Source organism: Juglans regia, chromosome 2 (assembly GCF_001411555.2).
Source record: "Juglans regia cultivar Chandler chromosome 2, Walnut 2.0, whole genome shotgun sequence".
NCBI lineage: Eukaryota > Viridiplantae > Streptophyta > Magnoliopsida > Fagales > Juglandaceae > Juglans > Juglans regia.
Genome location: NC_049902.1, coordinates 3988672 through 4008925, shown reverse-complemented (window position 1 = coordinate 4008925; position 20254 = coordinate 3988672). Strand labels below are relative to the sequence as shown.

General features: G+C 34.3%; 2 protein-coding genes across 2 annotated transcripts; both read right to left on the bottom strand.

Annotated features, from left to right (window-relative positions):
* Positions 1-1593: 1593 nt before the first annotated feature.
* On the bottom strand, positions 1594-4403 carry LOC108999278 (formin-like protein 8). Its single transcript, XM_018976149.2, has 2 exons — positions 3417-4403; positions 1594-3315 (listed from the first exon to the last, which is right to left on the bottom strand). The coding sequence occupies exons 1-2, from the start codon at positions 4238-4240 to the stop codon at positions 2001-2003; spliced, it is 2139 nt and encodes a 712-aa protein (XP_018831694.1). The 5' UTR covers positions 4241-4403; the 3' UTR covers positions 1594-2000.
* A 5538-nt stretch (positions 4404-9941) lies between these two features.
* LOC108999279 (two-component response regulator ARR5) lies at positions 9942-13119 on the bottom strand. Its single transcript, XM_018976150.2, has 5 exons — positions 12675-13119; positions 12511-12587; positions 12247-12324; positions 11888-11958; positions 9942-10496 (listed from the first exon to the last, which is right to left on the bottom strand). The coding sequence occupies exons 1-5, from the start codon at positions 12835-12837 to the stop codon at positions 10193-10195; spliced, it is 693 nt and encodes a 230-aa protein (XP_018831695.1). The 5' UTR covers positions 12838-13119; the 3' UTR covers positions 9942-10192.
* Between the last annotated feature and the right edge of the window lie 7135 nt (positions 13120-20254).

Genomic DNA, 20254 nt, shown 5'->3' with positions numbered 1-20254 from the left:
AAACAAGGAACTTTTCAAAGAACGGGTCAAAGACTCAAAACAAGGAACTTTTCAATACAAGTAATAAGACAATAATAAATAAAGTGAACATTGGTTCTTTGAAACAAGAAACTTCAACCAGAACTTATTAAGATCAACAGTACTACTCTATATATAGTGTGAAATCTAATTCAAGTAGAAGAGTCGACCATGATTAAACAATCATTGACCTTCGCATGCTTTAAGATAATAAAGAGCCTGATGAGCCGATGAGTGATCAAGGACATGATATCTTCTTGGAAGTTTCTTGTAACTTGACTTAAGGCCCGTTTGTTTTCAGAGATGAGATGAGATGAGTTGAGATTAAAGTTAAAAAGTTGAATAAAATATTGTTAAAATATATTTTTTAATATTATTGTTGTTTTGAGATTTGAAAAAGTTGAATTGTTTATTTTATTTTGTGTGGGGATTTGAGAAAGTTGTAATGATGAGATGAGATGAGATGAGATGTTTTTAGAAAACAAACAAGGCGTTAACTTCCGATTCTTTTCCATCGCCATCTAATTTGTCATTGTAAGTTAATTAATGAAGAGAAATATTTTGCGTAAAGTTCTTTTATAAGAATATTATCTAATACATCAAATTTAATCACATTAGTTTATAAATTTTTTTATAAAATATAGTATATATATAATTGATGCAGGTGAGTCCAAGTCTGAAGATACTGAGTCGGTAAATTCCACGTTGATAGGATTGGACTATCTCAAGAAGGCAGATCGGCACAAATATAGCAGGAAAGTGTGGAAATTACTTGGATTGGGACAACATTGTACACATGCATGTCACTATTTTGGTCATAATTTTGGCTAGGCCTTGTGGTTTCTGTTTCGACCTGGCCCGTAATCAATCGTTTTTCCCTCTAATCATCAATTTAATTTTTTTTTTTTTCATTTTATGGTAATGTTTGCTATCACTTTTAAAGATAATTCTTATTTCACTTTGGGGCTCTCTCTCTACTCATTTAATTAACCCAAGTGCCTCCATGATCATGGTCAGATTGAAAGAGAAGGGAGACAGATAAATTAAGGATAGTATTAAGGAGAAGATAAAGTAATTAAAAGCATGTCGTTAATGGGCGGCAGCGCTACGAAAGGTCCTTTGGTTTGGTTCGAAACGAATCAAATTAATATGGGACTTAAAAATAAAAATATTAAAAAACAATAAGTGTAAACTCTCAAGGCCACCAGTTTTCCTTTCCGAGTACTGAAGATGTAGATTCTGAAGGGTCTGTGCTTAATGCAATGAAACTTGTTACAGTTTCCAATAGCAGATTCGTGTTTCCCATGAGATTGGAGGCAGCGTGCATGGGTTGCCATGGCCGATAAAAGACCGACTCAAATTCAATAAGATGACAAGACTCCATCTTGACTTTAAATTATGTACATGGACTTCTATAACCTTTTCTACCTCTGTTTCTCCTCTACTCTCTACGTCTCTCAAAACATTGGACTTCAAATATAAATATTAAAAAGAAAAAAAAAAAAAGTGAAACCCTCTCAACTGTCCAGTGCCTCTATGGGGAGGGGAAGAGCCTCTCTGTCTCTCCTCCCAAGCTCGATTCCCCGATTAATACTGCTTTTTTTCGTGATTTTGATTTTATACATGTAGCAAATGCATCATCTTCTTCTTCCTTCTCCTCCATGGTACGGTCTCCCCTGCTCCTTCATGAGGTTCTTTGCATTGGAACTCCTGTCAGAGCTCCCTTTTTGTGGGGAAGTATATAATTGTGGAAAGCATCATTGTTATTGTTTTTCTCTAATAACCTATTTTCAAAAAACAAAAAAATTACTGATATGAGTGATGAGTTTTTGCTTTTGCCCATTGAGACATCATGTTCAGCAGTTGTGATGACTGATTTACTTCTAGACTCTACATTTCTTATTGCAGATGGCTTTATACCAAATCTTCTTCTAGTTGTGTTTTTCCAGTCAACTTTTTGCATAATTGGTCGTTTATTCTCCTCAGAAATCGTCATCAGATTCGTTGGAAGATGTCCTAGACATATCCGACATGAAATGTGAGTGGAAATTTGGTAATCTCCACGGAGTTTTTGTCGAGGGTGGTGAAGATCCCAGAGGTGCAGTCTCATTCTTCTTTTGTATCGTCCGAGAAATGTCTGCACAAACTTGATCGACCATTCCGAGGAAGTCCTTGACCATCACAAATAGTTGAAGTGGGTGTGACCCTTTGTCATTGGAAATGGAAGCTCCTGCTTGGTAGTATTTTGTTGTTCTCTTAACAAGCTCCATAACTCGTGTTTGCTCCCCTCTAACCACCTTAAGCTCCTCTTCACATTCTTCTAGAAATCCTTTCGTTTCTCTCACAAATCCAACACCTCTCTCATCATTGCCACAATTTCTCATAAGCTGTCGAATTTCTGTTACACGACCACCTAGTGTGGAGCACATATTAATGAAATTGTCATATTCGATGATGGCTGCCTTTTTCACATTAGATAATTCAGTGCTTAGGTCTTCCAGCACTGGTAGTCCTAGCATTAGAGATTCTCTGTCTCTGTCTTCTGCTGTTAGGCTATCTGAATTTGTTGTGCCAATACTTTGACCATTCCTTCTGCCAAGGCTGTGGTTTCGATTGATCAGACAACGTCTACCCTCGGATCGAACTACTTGTTCCACCACAAAGTGAAGGAGAGTAATCTTTCCATCTGTGCTTTTTACATCAGAGAGCTTTCGAAGAGCACTGAGGTTAAAACCTTGTGCATTGCCTCTAGCAGTTCCAGCATTCATGCGGTTGCCAGCCTTGAGAATGGCTTCAAGAAGTTTTAAGAAAAGCCCTCCGGTTCTTAGCTCCTTGCACCCTAACTCAAGCGCTTGCAAGGACTCCTTAAGGTAAAGGATATCAGGATCATAATTTGTTCTGAAAAGCATTGCATTGAAACGAGTGAATGCCGAAGGAACAACTTTCAGGATGTGGTAGAGGAAAGATTCAGCATCTGCAAGTTTAGTTGTGTTGCCATTAAATTGGAGGATTTTAGCTTCCTCCTCTTTGGTTGGAGCCATTTTGGTGAGTTTCTCAAGGGTATCAGCACCGAGTCCCTGGCCTTCAAAAAGGGCATCCAGAATTTCTCTGCGCGAGATTACAATCGATCTTAGCACAATTGCTATGTTCTGTGATTTTCGTGGCTCCAGGATGAAGATTTGAGTTGGTGTAGCAGTGTTAGACTTGCTTGAAGATGGCAGGACATAACCTCCTTCAAGGGATTTGTTCTTGGTATTAGCATATCCGAACAAAGTCTCCATAAGATCATCTTCAAATCTAAATTGCACATACAAAATAATTAACAGGCACAGATAAGACAATGATCAATTGCAGGACAACTATAAAGGTATGAAATGAAAAATATTAGGCACAAGTACCTGAAAGATCCGTCAATGATCTTATCCCAGACCATTGAATGATCAGCATTAGCTATAACCTTGTCCCAGTGCAGCGGCTTCAGCGTCCTTTGGCCGGTACCTGCCATTCTCAAGCTCTCCCCCACTGAAGCCTCTGCCCAGCTCTTGTTGTTTGCTTTTGTTCTAGGTGCTGGTGGGGGTTTCAATAATGACACCGAATTCCCTACCTTAGGAGGTGGAGGTGGAGGTGGAGGTGCAAGACTTCTTTTAGCTGGAAGAAATGGTGGTGGTGGCGGCGGCGGCGGAGGTGGTGGAGGTGGCAGTGGAATCTTCTTTGGTAGAGGGGGTGGTGGTGTTCGAGTTTCCTTCTCCAAAATATTTGGTTGGGTTGGGATTTGCAATACTGTTTTCACTACTTCAAGAGGAATTCCCTCAGAACACTCAGAGAGCAATGGAACTTCCAGAGATTGAGATTTTCTTGGTCCTTCAACTCTAACATCCACCCTCTTTTCCTTTTCATCTTCAAAACTAGGATTGAATACTACCTTGGGAAAAGAAGTTTCAAGTTGCCCACCTTCTAGTTTCCTCAAATAAAGAACATCCACCCCATTTTCCTCAACAATCAATCCTTTCACGTTTCCTCCGAAGTTCATGAACTCTCCAAGATTCACTTCATCATCTTCTCGAAGAAAGATTGTACTTGCTTTCTTTTTCTTGTGACGTCGAGCAATTACAAATCTTTTGAACAAAAGAAGGAAAATCCCAACAACAACTAGAGTAGTTGCAGCTGTGGCAGCAATGGCTTTCACAACTGCATTATTTGAGGATGGAGATGGGGACGGCATTGATAGAATAAGCTTTAGAGATGTCGTGAATGGACTCAAAGGTGAAGAATCAGTTAAGAAGAGACAGAAAGAATGCAGGAGAAGAACAACAAAATAAAGAAAAGTTCATGGCTGAACCATCATGCTGTTGAGAACTTGGAAAAATTCTAGCAGGAAAACTGAAAAAAACAAAGGTATTTCTTGGATCGTTTGCTGCTTGTGGCTATATGAATAAATATTAAATTGTCCAAAATAATTTGTCTAGTGTTGGTTGCTGAGTACTGACAATTTCAATGAAGGTAGTAGTTGTTGTTGGTTGGAATATTAGTTCCTCTTCAGAGGCAGTTGCCTTGTGAAAATAAATGTGCTGCACCCTTACAGTTAAAAGTGTAAATTCCAGGTGCAGCCAGATGGAAATTATGGCAAGTCTGTGATTAGTAGATGTAGAATAATAAGCCGTCCCCTAAGCCTAATTTCATTGGGATTATCAAATACATTTGTGCACATCCTTTGCTATGTTTTCTTGTTCTTGTTTTGTTCTTAATGTGGATGTGGAAGTCTAGCCGTCCTGCCTCATTTGTATGCATGTCCATTGTTGTTAATTCAATGATATGAAGTAATGGGTGTTGAGGTTGTGTTTGGATGTTGAAGTGAGTTGAGTTGAGTTGAGTTGAGTTGAGATAATAAAATATTGTTAGAATATTATTTTTTAATATTATTATTATTTTGAGATTTGAAAAAATTAAATTGTTTATTATATTTTGTGTTGGGATTTGAAAAAGTTGTAATGATGAGTTGAGATGAGTTGAGATAAGTTAAGGAACCAAACGCAGCCTCATTTGAATAGTGAGATGAGATTAGATATTTTAGTTGAAAGTTGAATAAAATATTGTTAAATTATTATTTTTTTAATATTATTATTATTTTAAAATTTGAAAATGTTGAATTGTTTATTATATTTTGTGTGAGAATTTGATAAAGTTGTAATGATGAGATAAGATTAGATGAAATTAAACTGTTTCTGTATCCAATCATGGCTTAAGAAAGAATAAGATTAGGTTTGGATAGTGAGCTGAGATAAGATGAGTTTATATGAAAGTTAAAAATTAAATAAAATATTGTTAAAATATTATTTGAGATCTGAAAAAATTGAATTATTTATTCTATTTTGTGTGAAAATTTGTGAAATTTATAATAATGAGATGCATTGATATGAAAGTTAAAAGTTGAATAAAATATTATTAAAATATTATTTATGATTTGAAAAAATTGAATTATTTATTATATTTTATGTGAAAGTTTATGAAAATTGTAATAATGAAATGAGATGAAATGAAATGGATGGATGGATGGATAGCCCCTCTCAATCCAAATCAATTTATAAGTTTATTTTTTTACGCACAACAAATACTGTTGACATATTAAATAATATTAATATTTTAATTTATTTTTTAAATATAATTAATCTCATAATAAATTATATATTACACTCTCTAGGTGACTTGTAAAGAGGTTAGGAACCTAAGATATATGATTCGTTGGTCACCCACTTTGTCCAAGTTGCCAACTTGCCATATGGCTGAGTAAACTATCCCATCGATCAGAGTTCATCAGGCCCCAATTGCCTTAAAAGATATTCAAAAAAACAAATAAATGAAGAAAGAGTCTTGGGTAGTGATTATTTATAGGAAATCTTGGTCGTTACCAAAAAAGCAGACCCTTCATTGATTTTTTCCTGTAAAAATCTGAAGAGGGTCCCTAGAGAATGTAGAGAAGTATTTACTTGGAGAGTTGTAAGCTCATCCCACGTTTTTAGTAGCCCCTTTTTTGTTTTTTCTAAATCAAGCATATACATTATTAACATAAGAAAAATGAGATACATGATGAAGGGTGAGATTTCTCAACAAATACTCCATTACAACAACCATAATACATAAGTAGAAAACAAATCAGATTTTGGGACTAGAAACTTATTCCCCACCTATAACCTGTAAATAAAACTGTCTTAAATGACGGTTTTTTATAACTCGCACAACGGTACGAACTGTGATGCTGTCATTGAGGGCGATAGATGTTGAAGGTCATTGCAGTTTATTTTCCTAAAAATTTTTCTAAAGAGGCTCGTATTCCCTGCTTCAAGATCAACGATTAGGGAAAATGAAAACATAGTAAGAAGACCGAGATCGAATGGTCAGGACCAAAGTTTTAAATTTCGTACTGTACCGACCGGTACGGCAGAAATTTTCCGTACCGGCCGCTAGGCCAGTACAAGTACCCCATATGTTTCGTACCGGCCCAAATACCGGCAGGTACCGGTCGTACCAGTCTCAATTTCGGCATGTACCTGCCTATATTTCGGCCTTCCTTTTTTTTTATTTTTTCAAACTACAAGCTTATTTTTTGACTCTCAATTCAGACTTGATTATTTATAATTTATATATATATGTATTTACATATAATTTATTCATATATAGACTATTATATTAGAATATAATTTTTATATATAATTTATTCATATATCGATTATCCCGAAACGGTACCGGTATCGAAATATTTCTTTCCAGTGCCTTGACTGGTACGGCTTCCGACACGGTATTCAAAACATTTGTCTGGACTGCAACCAATCGAGTTTTGACTGTGATGGCGTGTGAAGACCACGCACCACTGATTGTGAAATGAGGTGGATCAAATCTAGAAAATCTTGAGGTAGTGAAAATACTGATACGGCGCATGTAGCCACCCGTGAAATGAGCCACATGTGAGGGTCACACGCCGAGATTTTTGCCGTAGTTCCACTTCATCCCAGTCGATAGATCAATGGTTGGGAGTTGCGTGGTGGGGTGCGTGCAGGCAGACGGACGGACATTAGAGTGCAATAGATCTTACCAAAACCAGTCTGATAAAAAGGAAGGATTAAGAACACTAACAAAAAAAATTATTAACAGACAGATACTAAAGGGGAAAAATAAAACGGAGTGGAAGATGTGAGCCAAGCTCACCGGTAGAAACAAAGATAGAAAGGATGAGTAACTTTTCTAGAAAAAAGCTGCAGTTTCTCTTTCTAGAAAGGAAAACAGTTTAATAGCCCCTATTTTTTTATTAAGATCTCATTTTTTCTTTAGAATTGCTAAGTCATACTTATTTTTTATATCATTTTTACCTTTTAGTATGTCAGTAACTTCTTTTTACTTATAGGAAAAATAAAAAATAAAAAACCTTCTTTTTGACTTATCTGTTCAGTATCTTATCTCTTTCATTTACTTTTGACAATATACTTTCAATGGGTCCAGTTCATTTGATATCTAACAAACAAAAAACTTTAGTAGAAGATTTTTTTTATTATTATTATTTAACACATGCTAATCTTTTATGTATAAGTTTTTCTGCCTGTTGTGTCACCGACCGTTTACCCAATAACTGTTCCATACTTCTTCCATACGAGAAATAGCATATGTTCAAATGACATTCGAAAATTTTTTTAACTTCAAGCACTATCATTCTTGGTTTTTTTTATATAGTAAATGATATTTACAGTTATAAAATATGTAAATATTATATAATTTTTAATAAATAAATATGAGATTTATATAAAAAAAAAATTAATTTTTTAATAATAAATTTTATTTTTTTTTAAATATTTATACGATATTTACATCTTTAACCATTGCCTGTATCATTACTAGTGGGACCTGGATTGTCTCTGGTGAAGAAAAAACAAATCTTTTGAAAATTCAAATCTTTGGATTTGATGCGAAATTACTAATCCTTTGTGCCTACATGCATAATGGTTGGGAGCCAATTACTGAGCCAACCATCCAATTTTAAAGCCTGCCCCTGGAAAGCTTTACAGCCCATTAATGGTCTAGACCGCCCACAGATTTTGGAATATGATCTTGATTGAAATAGGAGTAAAAGCATATAAGTTAGATTCCTCAGGCATCCTATGCAGATATCTGAAACCAATAGCATTTTGACTTCCTAATGCCTTGTAGCATAGCTTTCAAGTGCGTTCACGCCGTTCAGGTTTTGTTACATCAGAAAAAGATCTCTACTCAAATTGAATCTGGATTCGAGCAGATTGGTGAGCTTTCTTTTGTTTTTTTCTCAAGAAAAACATGACATAGATTAAATTAAGTCGTTATAAAGATACAGGATTTAATAGAGTGAAAGTACCCAATAATTATCTCAAAGCAAACAAAAGTAAAACCAGAATATAAAAATAAAATAGTGGATTCTCAAGTTAATCTCAACTCTAACTCATTTCATATAAAGGGAAAGTCGCCATTTTATTTTGATCATTGGTCTGGTCCGGTTGAATGAGACTATCACGACCATTTTATTTTGATCATTGGTTAGGAAAAATATGAACATAGGAAAATAGCAACATGAAGATGAACCGATACACCAGTCGAGGATCATTATTGGCGATGGTGGCACATGCGGATCACGCGCCACACTAAGGAAGAGGTGAAAATCTAAGAGATCTAAAGCCATTGACCCTCATGCAGCCGCATATGGTGGCAGAAAACTCCTCTTGGCACAGCAGCTGCGCGTGAGACACACGCACCACTCGTTTTGATAATTTTCTCTTTCCGTCCGACAGATCGGCAGTTGGGGAGTCTGATGGTGGGGTGCGTGCCAGTTGTAGAAGATCAGAAGGCAGCAGATAAGAAGATCTTAGTACTATCGCTAGAAAGCAAGAAAAAAAAAAACCAGAAAAAAATTGATAACCATGGCAGACGATGGCTGGACAAGCAGAGGGAGGGAGTCGGCTCCTCCCCTGGGAGAAAAGGCTGAGATTGTTAGCTGCTTGGGTAGAGAGGAAATGGTCCGGAGAGAGAAAACGAAAGGGTAAAATCATTGTCTTTAATTGTAAAAGACTATCATTATTTAGATTGGTAAGCTTTCAAGTGTTCAGCAGTAACGTTTAAAATGTCTGAAGATGAGGAGGCCAAAAAAAATTGGAGAAATATTTATGCATGGAATCTTTAGCATCAGAGAAGAGCTCAGAATACTAGTTCTAAGCAGATATTGCGTTTATATGATTACAGACTGGCACAAGTAGCTAGTCCTACCTCACCATCTAGATCTAATACAAGATTAACAACACGCATGCACTGGTCTATTCCAGATTGGAACACTGCAAAATAGAGTATAATGTGAAAGAAATGTTTACACTCTTTCAGGAGACTTGAAGTTGGGTAAGAAGTTATCCAGCAGCACAACTTAGATGGGTATGGTAGAGCTTTTTATCATCTCTGTAAAGTTCAAAACTGCCTACCCAGAAGTTGGTTTTCGTCAACATTACTACCAAGGTACCAAGGGGATGGATGCCTCGCCTTCAGTAGCTGTTCGTCTCTCTTTAGCAAACATGGTTTGAAACTACGTTATATCTGTTAGAAATAGGTTTTGTATCCGATTTCTTCTGAAACATATATAGATAGTTGTGTTATAATCCGTTTGAATTTTAAGATAAATTGAATAAAATATTATTTTTAATATTATTATTATTTTAAAATTTAAAAAAATTAAATTATTTATTATATTTTATATTAAAATTTAAAAAAATTATAATGATGAGCTAAACGTTCCAAGTGGTTAACTGTGCAGAAGAAAACAGATACAAAACCTGACACAGTATCCCCTCCCCCCAAAAAATTCGGAGCCAAAAAGTTTATAAATCACACATCAAGTTTATAGATAATGATTTGTAGAAGTAACATTAAACCAAAACAATGATTAATAAACTCCTTCAACTATAAGACGAAATTCATATTTACACGACCAAAGAGGTAAAAACAAATGATGTCCTGCTAGATCTGATTCTTGTACCTACTTTTTCTCTATTCCTGGTCCCTATTCCACACGTTAGAAAGAAATCATTTCCGACCAAACAAAAACACTCGGCAAGGATCGAGGATGGAGGATGGAGACTAACAAAAAAATTTATATTCTGATAAGAGAGACAGTAATTCAATCTTTGTTACGTAGTTTGGCCCTCTTTGACATTCGCGCAGATGATGACGACGACGATGCAGATGACGACGAGGGCGATGCCGAGAGTACGGAGGAGGAGGAAGATGGAGGTGATGGTGATGGTGATGTCAGCGATGATGGAGAGGATGAGGAAGCGTAATCATCTTCTCGCTTCCTCTTATGATTGCTTCTTTCTCCACTATCCTTTCCTTCACCTCTGGTTATGAAATCTTTCAAACGTCTCACATCTGACAATTTTACAGGCTTAAGTAGAAACTCCTCTGCCCCTTCCTCCAAACACCTGCTAAACAGTGATAGAACGAGCCGTTAGCCAGTATCCCAATAACTCAACCGATACTAACACCAGTATAGAAACATCAAACTGACTTCAGCAGTTGAAGAGTCATGTTCACACAGCAAACTAATAGAAATTAATCATAATCGTCTTCAATTATTTCATACGACTCACTAATCTGAAGAGACAACAAGTACAGTTTATTAGAATTCCAACGCCCAAGTAAATGTTATGATATTAACAGTTATATCTGAATTGAATGGAAACCAGAAAGAGGACGGTTGATGCCAAGCCAATAAATCCACCGATTGGTCCGACAGAGGTTAATGACTACACTCCTAGAATATTTTCTATTCTAAATACATGCCACCAATTTGAGGCATAACTGCAAGAACCAGACCACAGCAAAAGAGTATAAATGAATTCAAGCTACCAGCCCCAAGTGGTTGGGACTGTAAAGGACCTATGCAGAGCTGGAAGAATGCCTGTTATTATTACATTGAACTTGCTTGGGGATGATGAATAATGATAACTAAGGAGCCGTCTTCCCAATTGCAATTTGCACCATCATCCAAACTGGTAATCTATCACTAAGATGACTGCTTTGTATAATTACCTTCCAATTTACACAAGTTTGTAAAAAGAGGTGTACAAAAAGTTGTCATACTCTTGCAAGAAGAACATGATACAATTACACTATACCAGGATTTTAATGGTGGCATCTAGGATTGGAAATGCATAATTCTCCAAATTGGAACATGCTATACCAAAACTCTGTTTCACTAAAGTGTAGGATATCCAATATAAATATAGGGGAAACTAGACTATATGCCTCGAACTACCGCCTTAAACTACCAATGAGTTCAAATGACACTCTCAGTTAGGATCTGATCATTAAGATGAATGAATAGGTCACATGGCATAATTTTAACCATCGAAAATTCCCCAAATATGCCATATAAACTTATTGGTTAGTCTAGGATGCACATTACAATTTTTCATAATTTAGGGTGTGCATTGTAATGGAGGTGATAGTTTGGGATTGTAAAGTATAATTGCCCCTAACTTATATTACATCAATATCAAAATATTATAAAACAAGACGTTCAGGCAAGATCAGATTCAGAATTATACAGATTCAGCCTATAATTCCTATATCAACTATATCATGCACAACCAGAATGAGTATTGTACAGAGATAGTTATTTTATAATCATCAGATTCAACATATTTGAATTCCTACCGACCATTAAAAAACATCAAGGTCACTATATTGTTTTTTTTTTCATTAATAAAACAAGCCCACGATCCAGAATCATCGTGCATTTACATGTAAGTTCATGTCAATTATGCATCTACTATTAATGCAAGTAGAAAATATTGAACAGAGAAATTACCTATCAATACGAGCCAAGACGTTCTCGGATGACATGATCACCACAGGTATCTCTCTCAAAACCGATGATCCCTGCTTGAAAGCAACCGTAGGCAAAACACCCTTAATATTTTTTTGTCATTGCCTTTAGAAGTTATTATCTGTTTGCTGAGAAAATGCAGGCATGCACAAAGTAGAAAAAGGAAATTTGTTTGAGCTGAAACTTTCACATGCAAGGAACTTAAGCTCTCTAACCTATTATGAAGATAAAAATACAAAAAAGAAGTTTAATTTCTCCTTTCCTATCCTTTCGTTTTAAGTCCCATTGAAAAGAATTAGAATAACAAGAAGAAAAAGGACAGGACAAAATAGAATACAAACCTTAATTTTCTTGAGCAATTCATATCCGGTCATCCCTGGCATTGAGTAATCAGTCATTATGAGATTAACCTTCAAGCCCTGTAATCATAGCTATCAGAGTCACTCCACCAAAAAAGAAAATCTTTGAATATTTGATCGGGTTCTGAAGAAACGCGAGAAAAGAAAAGGTAAAAAAATTTCCTTTCTTTTTTTCTTTAGAGATTTCACACACTTTCTTAGCAATGAAACAAAGTGAATACATCCGAGTCCAAGCTCGTTTCTTACATCAAAACCAACCGGGCCCTTCTCTCCATCCAACCCCAGATACTGCAGAGCTCTTGTCCCACTCTCTACTGTCGTCACTGCATATTCCAATCCGACCGGCCTCAGAAAACAATCAAAACCCAAATCTTTTCCCAAAACAACAAATATTAATTAAATTCGCTCACCTTTACAAGAAGAGATCTTCAGCAACCTTTCGATGACCATCCGGTCCACGACGCTGTCATCCACCGCAAGAACGTGCAGCTCTAGCGAACCCGAAGGTGAATCATCAAAAACCTCAACATTCTCTGGCAAGTTTCTCCGCAAAACCTGGCCGGTAATCGCCATTCGCCGGAAAATCCTCTTAAAAAGTCAAAAAGTGTTCTTTAGCCTCGCTGAAATGGGTCTGCGTAGAAAGAGTGGAAACAGAAGAAAAAACAGAGAGCAAGGGATGGGGAGATTTTGTGGATGACTTTATAGCCTTTTGGGTTGAGAGGTGGTGGATACGAGAGGAGAAAGAGAGTATGTGGGCGTGGCATGTGGGTAGGCTTTTGCTTTAATTTAAGGAAAAAGGCTAAAGCTGAGATTCTGAGGATCCAAATGTGAAAGATTTTCTTCAGAGAGAGAGAGAACAATCCGGTCCTGAGTCGCTTGTCTTGTACTCCGTTGTCCTGTCAATATATTCAAAAGATTTAGCAGTAAATAGTCGGACTCACCCAACTTATACCATATGCTTGGGTTTGGTACAGTCCTTACTCCTAGGTGTTCAGTGTTTTTACTGGCTGCCTCGTATTTTGACCTCCCTACAGTTCCTAAGTTGTAACCATGTGCCTATGGAAAATGACGGGATCGAGAATGGTGTCCCTCATCTTGATCGATATTGTATATTTTTTTTATTTCATGATTAAAAAGATAATTATTAGTTAATTTATTTTTTTATTTTTTAAAAATATTAAAAAAATATACATTTTTTAATTTTAAAATAAAAATAATATTCTAATAATATTTTATTCAACTTGTAACTTTAATCTCATCTTATTTTATTTAAGATAGTACTTAGAGCCAGTCAGATAGGAAGTAAATTTTTACACTAGCCAATCAAAGGCTATTACATAGGTGTCTCCACGGACCACGGGTTTCTATTTATACTCTCACACAGGTGATAAAAACTGTTTATTTGGATCTTCATCTACTCACATGACCTGCTCTCATCACTCTCCCCTCATCTATCTATCTCTCTCTACAATACGATCTAATTTCCCAATATTTGTGAGTCTCTCTGTTTGATTTTCAAGATTTATGGAGCTCTCGTTTTTTGAAAAGTAAAATTTTTTGTTTGTTTAGTCCCGTATATTTGTTTTGTCTCAAAAAATCAATAAATCATTGTAGGATTCATGAATTTAATCACTAGAAAGGAGCAACCTCTAGGCATTTCTCTTTTTCCGTTTTTTTATAATCTTTTTTTATTTTACATATTTCACGATTAGATTTTTAAAATCTAAAAATCATATTTATAAATTTATATAACATTTTTTTTATATATTGATCATTATTTATGATGATAAATGTGTTATAGCTCTTATGCATGTCTGATCTATAAGGCAAATCAAGTGGTATTGTGACCTTTCTTTTATGTTCGAAAAGGTGTCGGATGACGAACAAAATGAGACTGGTAAGGGGAGAAAGCTCAAAATGAGAGTTGGGATTACGAATGGAACGAGAGAACTCTTTAAAAAATGGATTATGAATGGAAGAGAAGATGAATGATTCTGAAAGGTCGGGTGTAGGTATTTGGAGGCTGCACCTCTTATGTAGCCAATAGCTATTAGTTGGTGCGAAAAATAGTTTTATACCCGACTGGCTTTAAATTTTTCCCTTGTTTCAGCTCGTTAGCCAAACTCCCAAAGCTACCATTTCCAAAGACTTGTCAGATTCTCAAGATTTTTTAAAATACATTTCCAGAAATGCTTAATGTCTTCAGAGTAAGTTCTAAAAATGTATTTTGAAATTGTTATTTCAGTGATTGAAGAAGTATTTTTTAATGATATTGTAAATTTTTTATTTATTTAAAAAATATTTATGATGATTACAAAAATATATGAAAAAAAAAAGATGAAATGTATTTTTTAGGATACATTCGAGACAAATTTTTGATGAATATAGTGTTGCTCATACATTTCACTGCAGCCATCGAAATGTGGACCAAGATGTTCGATATACATCCTAATCACTTAAATTAGGGATGCATATTTGGTGCTTAAAAACTTCTTACATGAAAATGGGATTTTAAGGAACCCAATTCAATATGGCGTATAACTTAAGCCAGAAGAAAAGCCTTGTCATGAGTGCATTTTTATAAATAGTTAAAAGAGAAATTATTTGTATCAGTCTACAATTGCAAAACACTCAATATATTGAGTTTAAAAATAAATAAAAAAAAGCATTACGTGAAGTGTACTACGGTTACAACTGATGCATAGCCTTTCTCTAGTTAAAATATTGTTGGTGTGATTTGAATAATTAGTTGAAATAGATTAAATTGAGATAAAAATTAAAAGTTAAATAAAAAATTATTTTTTAATATTATTATTATTTTAAAATTTTAAAATTTTAAAAATTTAAATTATTAATTATATTTTATATAAAAATTTAAAAAAATTATAACATAAAATGAGATGTGATGGTTTCACTGTCGAAATACGCACAGAAATAAAATGAGGAAGAATAATCAAGTTTGCCTCGTGATAACGGCACCGAGGCAGGACAGAGATACTAGCCAAGTGGGAGTTGTGAAACGGCGGCGTAAAAAAAATAGTAAAGCCGCCCACGGCCGGTCGTTGAGGGTAGCTGAGTGTGACCTCCCGAAATACATTATGGTACGGACAACAAAATCTAATTCTCGAGATACGGTTCCAGATATAGATGGTGGTCCCCACCACACATCTCTGAAAAAAAAAAAAAAAATTTATATTAATCTGTTCCCACTCCACCTCCTCCATTTGCGCGAAGGATCAGAGCCTTTAAATGCTCCACTTAATAATATCTGGACGGATACGATCCAAACTAAATTAGGCTCATCTTAGTTAATTGGGATGGATATACTTTGATTTGGACTTAACGCTCCTCCATAGAATAATATAGATCTCTCTTGTGTGGGCATTGGATCTGTTTTGCTTTTCCAAATCCTATTTCGCTTTGGCTTTTCAGTGCAAAAGAGTATCTCCCATATCTATGTTGATTGCTCTATCCCTCCCACCGATTAAAAAATATATATTTGTATTTATTTATTATTATTTTAATTAAAAAAAAAAAAGAGATCTTGAATAAATTTCAGATAAAAATTTTATACATAAATCACTATTTATTTTTACACTTTATATTTATAGTTGTTGTTTTTATAAAGTGATAAAGTGTTTTTTATAAGATGTGAAGTGTGAAATAGTAAATAATGACTGATGAAAAAAATTTCATTTCATATATCTTGAAAGGACAAAAAAAATATATTTATTAAAATTAAATTCTTTTGAATAAAAATATTTATATTTTGTTTTTTTTTTAATTTTTATTATTGATGTGCTCCCACTAGAAGCTAGTTATAAGAGTGTAATATGAAGGTGAATTAAAAATGAAGAAAATATTTTAATTTTTAACCGACAACCTTTTATATTCTTATTTATTTGGTGGTGGTGGTGGTGGTAGGAGTGGGAAGTTTAAAATACTAAAGATTTGTTTGATCCACTTTGAATGGACAGTTTGAGTGGCATCTTGGACTTTTAATTATGTTGTAGAATATAGAGAGAGTGAGAGAGAGAGAGAGAGAGAGATGTATGTATGTATGTATGTGGTGATGGGGTTTGTGCAGAGAAGAAGATGAAGAGGCATCTTGGACCATGACTTTGATGCCAAAAGGAAATATTACTGTCCAAATATAAAGTCCCCATCATAATGAGAAGTAGTCACCTTTTGTAAGATTTGATGAATCATCGACTGTGTCCCTTCTTGTTTGTCTAAAGAAAATGTTTCAGACATTGTCTTGATTATGTTGGATTGTGGGTGTGGCAACAGTCAACCCACCTCTGCTCTGCACAAGGACTTGGAAAAAAGCTTATAAGGTCGTCCATTAAAATGTACAGTGATAATTGTCTGTAGATATCAGTGCTGCTAACATCATGGTGGGGTTGGCGACTTTTACGAGGGATCAACTTGGATCCTCTGCTGACCCCACCCTTCCTTCCTTCCTTCCCACCCACCATCATCGCATCATCCCCTTTCCTTTTATTTTTCAGCTGCTACTTTGCCCGTTGTTGCCTCTACAGCCACACAGGGCCGGCTCAAGGGGTAGGCAACTAAGGCCATCGCTTAAGCCCCTATCTTGAGAAAGCCCCCCAAAATGGGAAAAACAAATATTTATTATGACTTTAAAAAATAAATTATAAAAAAAATATTGATGAACATAAAAAATGAATTTTTTTTTACCTAAAATAAAATCAATCTTAAATGATAAAATTTGGTAAAAATAAAATAAAATCAGTAAATATAGAAGTTTTACTAAAAAAAATCCTATTGAAATCATACAAAAATTTCAGACAATAATAAAATTGGAATAGAAATAGTAAACTGATGATATATTACTCTTGAATATTTTATAAAATATGATATTTATTTTGATATTGATGGCCTTATTTGTTTTCATAATGAAGTATTAAAAAAAAATATATATACAAATAATGGATAATACTTTATTTACAAAAAAATTAGATTTTCTTTCAAATTGTTATAGTATTTATAGATATTACTAATCAAATCAATATTCATATTTGTTTTGCATTTCAGAAAATTTTAATAAAATTTTATTATTTAATATTTAAAGATTTTTATCATTTTTAAATTAAAATATCATATAATTAATGGTTGCCTTAGGCCACAAAATACATTGAGCCGTCCCTGTAGCCACAACTTTCGAGTAGCTCATTCAGAATGCCGTTAGTTATATTATTATTTTTATATATTTTTTTAAAAAAATATAATATTATTAAAAAATATTTCCATAATTATTAAATAAATATTATTTTAAAAAATAGTAGATTCTATTATTAAAAAATTAATTTTTTTTATATAAGTTTTTTATTTATTCTTTTTCAAAAAAATTATACTACATTTGTATATTGCATAGTTACAAATATAATTTATGATAGAGAAATAGTGTGCTAGTTTGCAGGCAAGATTTTCACTTCAAGATAACGATACGAGAAACTTTATTATTATTTTTATTATTAATTACAAATTATTTTATTATTATTCACAACATCCAAACATAATCTAAGTGATAGATGGAACATAAGAGATTGACATTTTCTTCAATAACTTATATAAGAAAAATGTTATTTGCAATATTATGGTACGTAAATTTTTGGTAATTCATTTGAAAAATGTAAATAAATAATAAATTTATATAATAAATTAATTTTTAATAATAAATTCTATTTTTTAAAAAAAGAGTGTATAATATTTACATATCCTAGCATTACTCCTTATGTAAATATACTACATAGTGGTCAAATTTAAAGAGAGAGGCTTGAGAAGTGGAACTTACAACATTTCATACGAAGCCTACGGGAAGTGTCGACCCTACATGCTTTGTCCATCTCCGAACTTGAACATCAAATTCGAATGAATAATTGGATAAAATCTCAATAATCCATCATATTATTATAAAGAGAAAAGAAAAAACAAAAATACACAGAAAAGTATAAAGAAAAAAAAAAAATGCAAACATTCGTAGAGGGCTTGTAAAACTTGTGGCCCACCCCGCATGATGTAGAGATGGAGCGGTCCTTCTAGAAATTTTCAGGTCTTGCGTGAGTGGGGAAGGGGCCTCGCTCGCACCTTTGCATCACAGATCACACACGTGTCTCGTAAAATTTCCAAGGATTTTGAAACGCAAGTACGTAAGGGGAGATTCGCCCACATCTTTGTTGTGTGGTGTGAGGAGCTATGGGGAGATGGGAGGGTCCCTTTAGGAATTTTCAACTTCGTGCAAAACTAAAGGCGAGTTCACAACCCTCCACGTTTCCTTTACGTGTTATTATGGTTTGAATAATGTTATATATAATCGTAAAATATATAAATATTATATAATTATTTAAAAAAAAATTTTATTAAATTTTTTTTTTTTATATAAATTATTTGTTTACTTATTTTTTTAAAATGATTGCGATGTACTTACAAACTTCACGATTGTAAATATCATTTTTTTCGATTTATATGAATATAAAAAATATTCAAAATATCTATTATTAATAGTAAAATAGTTTTTACTAATAATAAAATGTTTATAAATAATAATAAATAATTTTTAAACAATAATAAAATAATTTGAAAATATTTAACAACAATTTTGTCCAAACAGACTTGTACTTCTTAGGAAATTCCCGCATGCCGCATTGTGCGGGATGGGTATTTTTGGTCTTGAATCATTTGGAGGCCCATATTCGTAACACTGGGCCCACTTCTCTTTAAATGACCCAAATAAAAACGAAATCCATTGCAATCTGCAGAGACTGCTCTATCCCTGTATACGTTAAAGCGATTCAAGTTTTAGCCCCAAAAAAATAACTAAGGTGCACAATAACACACTATAATAGACTCAATAAAACTTAATTTTAACTTTCATTCGCCAAATTCAAATTTGGCCAGCCATCTTGCTGGCCAATTATTATTTTCGCATAAAAAATTCATCTTTCTCACGTGACTAACGTTTCACGTGATCCACAACTCAGAAAATAATCATCTTTGGCTCATAAACATGATCTACATTTTGCCCAAATCTCATGCCCAAAAACACGATCTGCATTCCGTACATCGTCTCTGCAACTCCGTCAAAGTCATCTTCATCTGCAACTTCTCTACGTCAATTGTTACGATCCCACATCGACTACGTATGTGATTGGTTGATAGTTTATAAACTCTTAGGCACCCTTCTCTTGTAAGCTAGTTTTTAAGGGTGAGTTTTACCTAATAAATTGATAACAAATGATATCAGAACCACCTCACATCTAAGACCATGTTGCAATGGTTGCAATCGTGCGGCACGGGAGGTGATGCCGGCATGGCAGTGTTTGCCCGGAGTTAGAAAAAGACCTAGCGCACAACTAACCCATGTGAGTGTTGGGATTGCCGTGGACATCAGCTGCAGAGTGTGATGGTTGTTACGATCCCACATCGACTAAGTATGAGATTGATTGATGGTTTATAAGCTCCTAGGCACCATTATCTTCTAAGCTAGTTTTCAAAAGTGAGTTCTACCTAATGGATTCATAACAAAGTGTCTCCATTGACTTTTCTGCAATTTCTTCTCCGTCGACTTCTACGAAATCTGGTGATAATTTCATTAATTTCTTCTGATTAGTTATTTCTTCTCCATGGATACTTCTCCGTCGAGATTAATTTCTTCTGCAATTTCTTCTCTGCCGACTTCATCTGCAATTATTTCTGTAATTTCTAACGATCATATATTTATGCAATTTCTATAATTTCTTCTCTGTCGACTTCATCTGCAATCATTTTTAACACTCTACACTCACATGATTCTATCACTTTATATGTTAATTTTGTCAGAGTGGCTATTGAGTGGAGGTGGATCTCTTCAACTTGTTCTTCAACCGATTGGAATCCATTAGGGTGGGATGGGATAGTTAAGATAAATCTGTTTGGTGCCCCACTAATCAATGTGGTCTTTTCCTTTTTCTTTTTGTTGGCTGATTAT

What these genes read in the sequence shown, in the direction of transcription:
- LOC108999279 (XM_018976150.2), bottom strand. Translation starts at nt 12,837, where the DNA reads ATGGCGATTACCGGCCAGGTTTTGCGGAGAAACTTGCCAGAGAATGTT. An exon ending in AGGGCCCGGTTGGTTTTGAT is followed by an intron (nt 12,325 to 12,510) that starts GTAAGAAACGAG and finishes CTATGATTACAG; the next exon opens with GGCTTGAAGGTTAATCTCAT. An exon ending in AATTGCTCAAGAAAATTAAG is followed by an intron (nt 11,959 to 12,246) that starts GTTTGTATTCTA and finishes GCTTTCAAGCAG; the next exon opens with GGATCATCGGTTTTGAGAGA.
- LOC108999278 (XM_018976149.2), bottom strand. Translation starts at nt 4,240, where the DNA reads ATGCCGTCCCCATCTCCATCCTCAAATAATGCAGTTGTGAAAGCCATT. An exon ending in ATCATTGACGGATCTTTCAG is followed by an intron (nt 3,316 to 3,416) that starts GTACTTGTGCCT and finishes TGTGCAATTTAG; the next exon opens with ATTTGAAGATGATCTTATGG.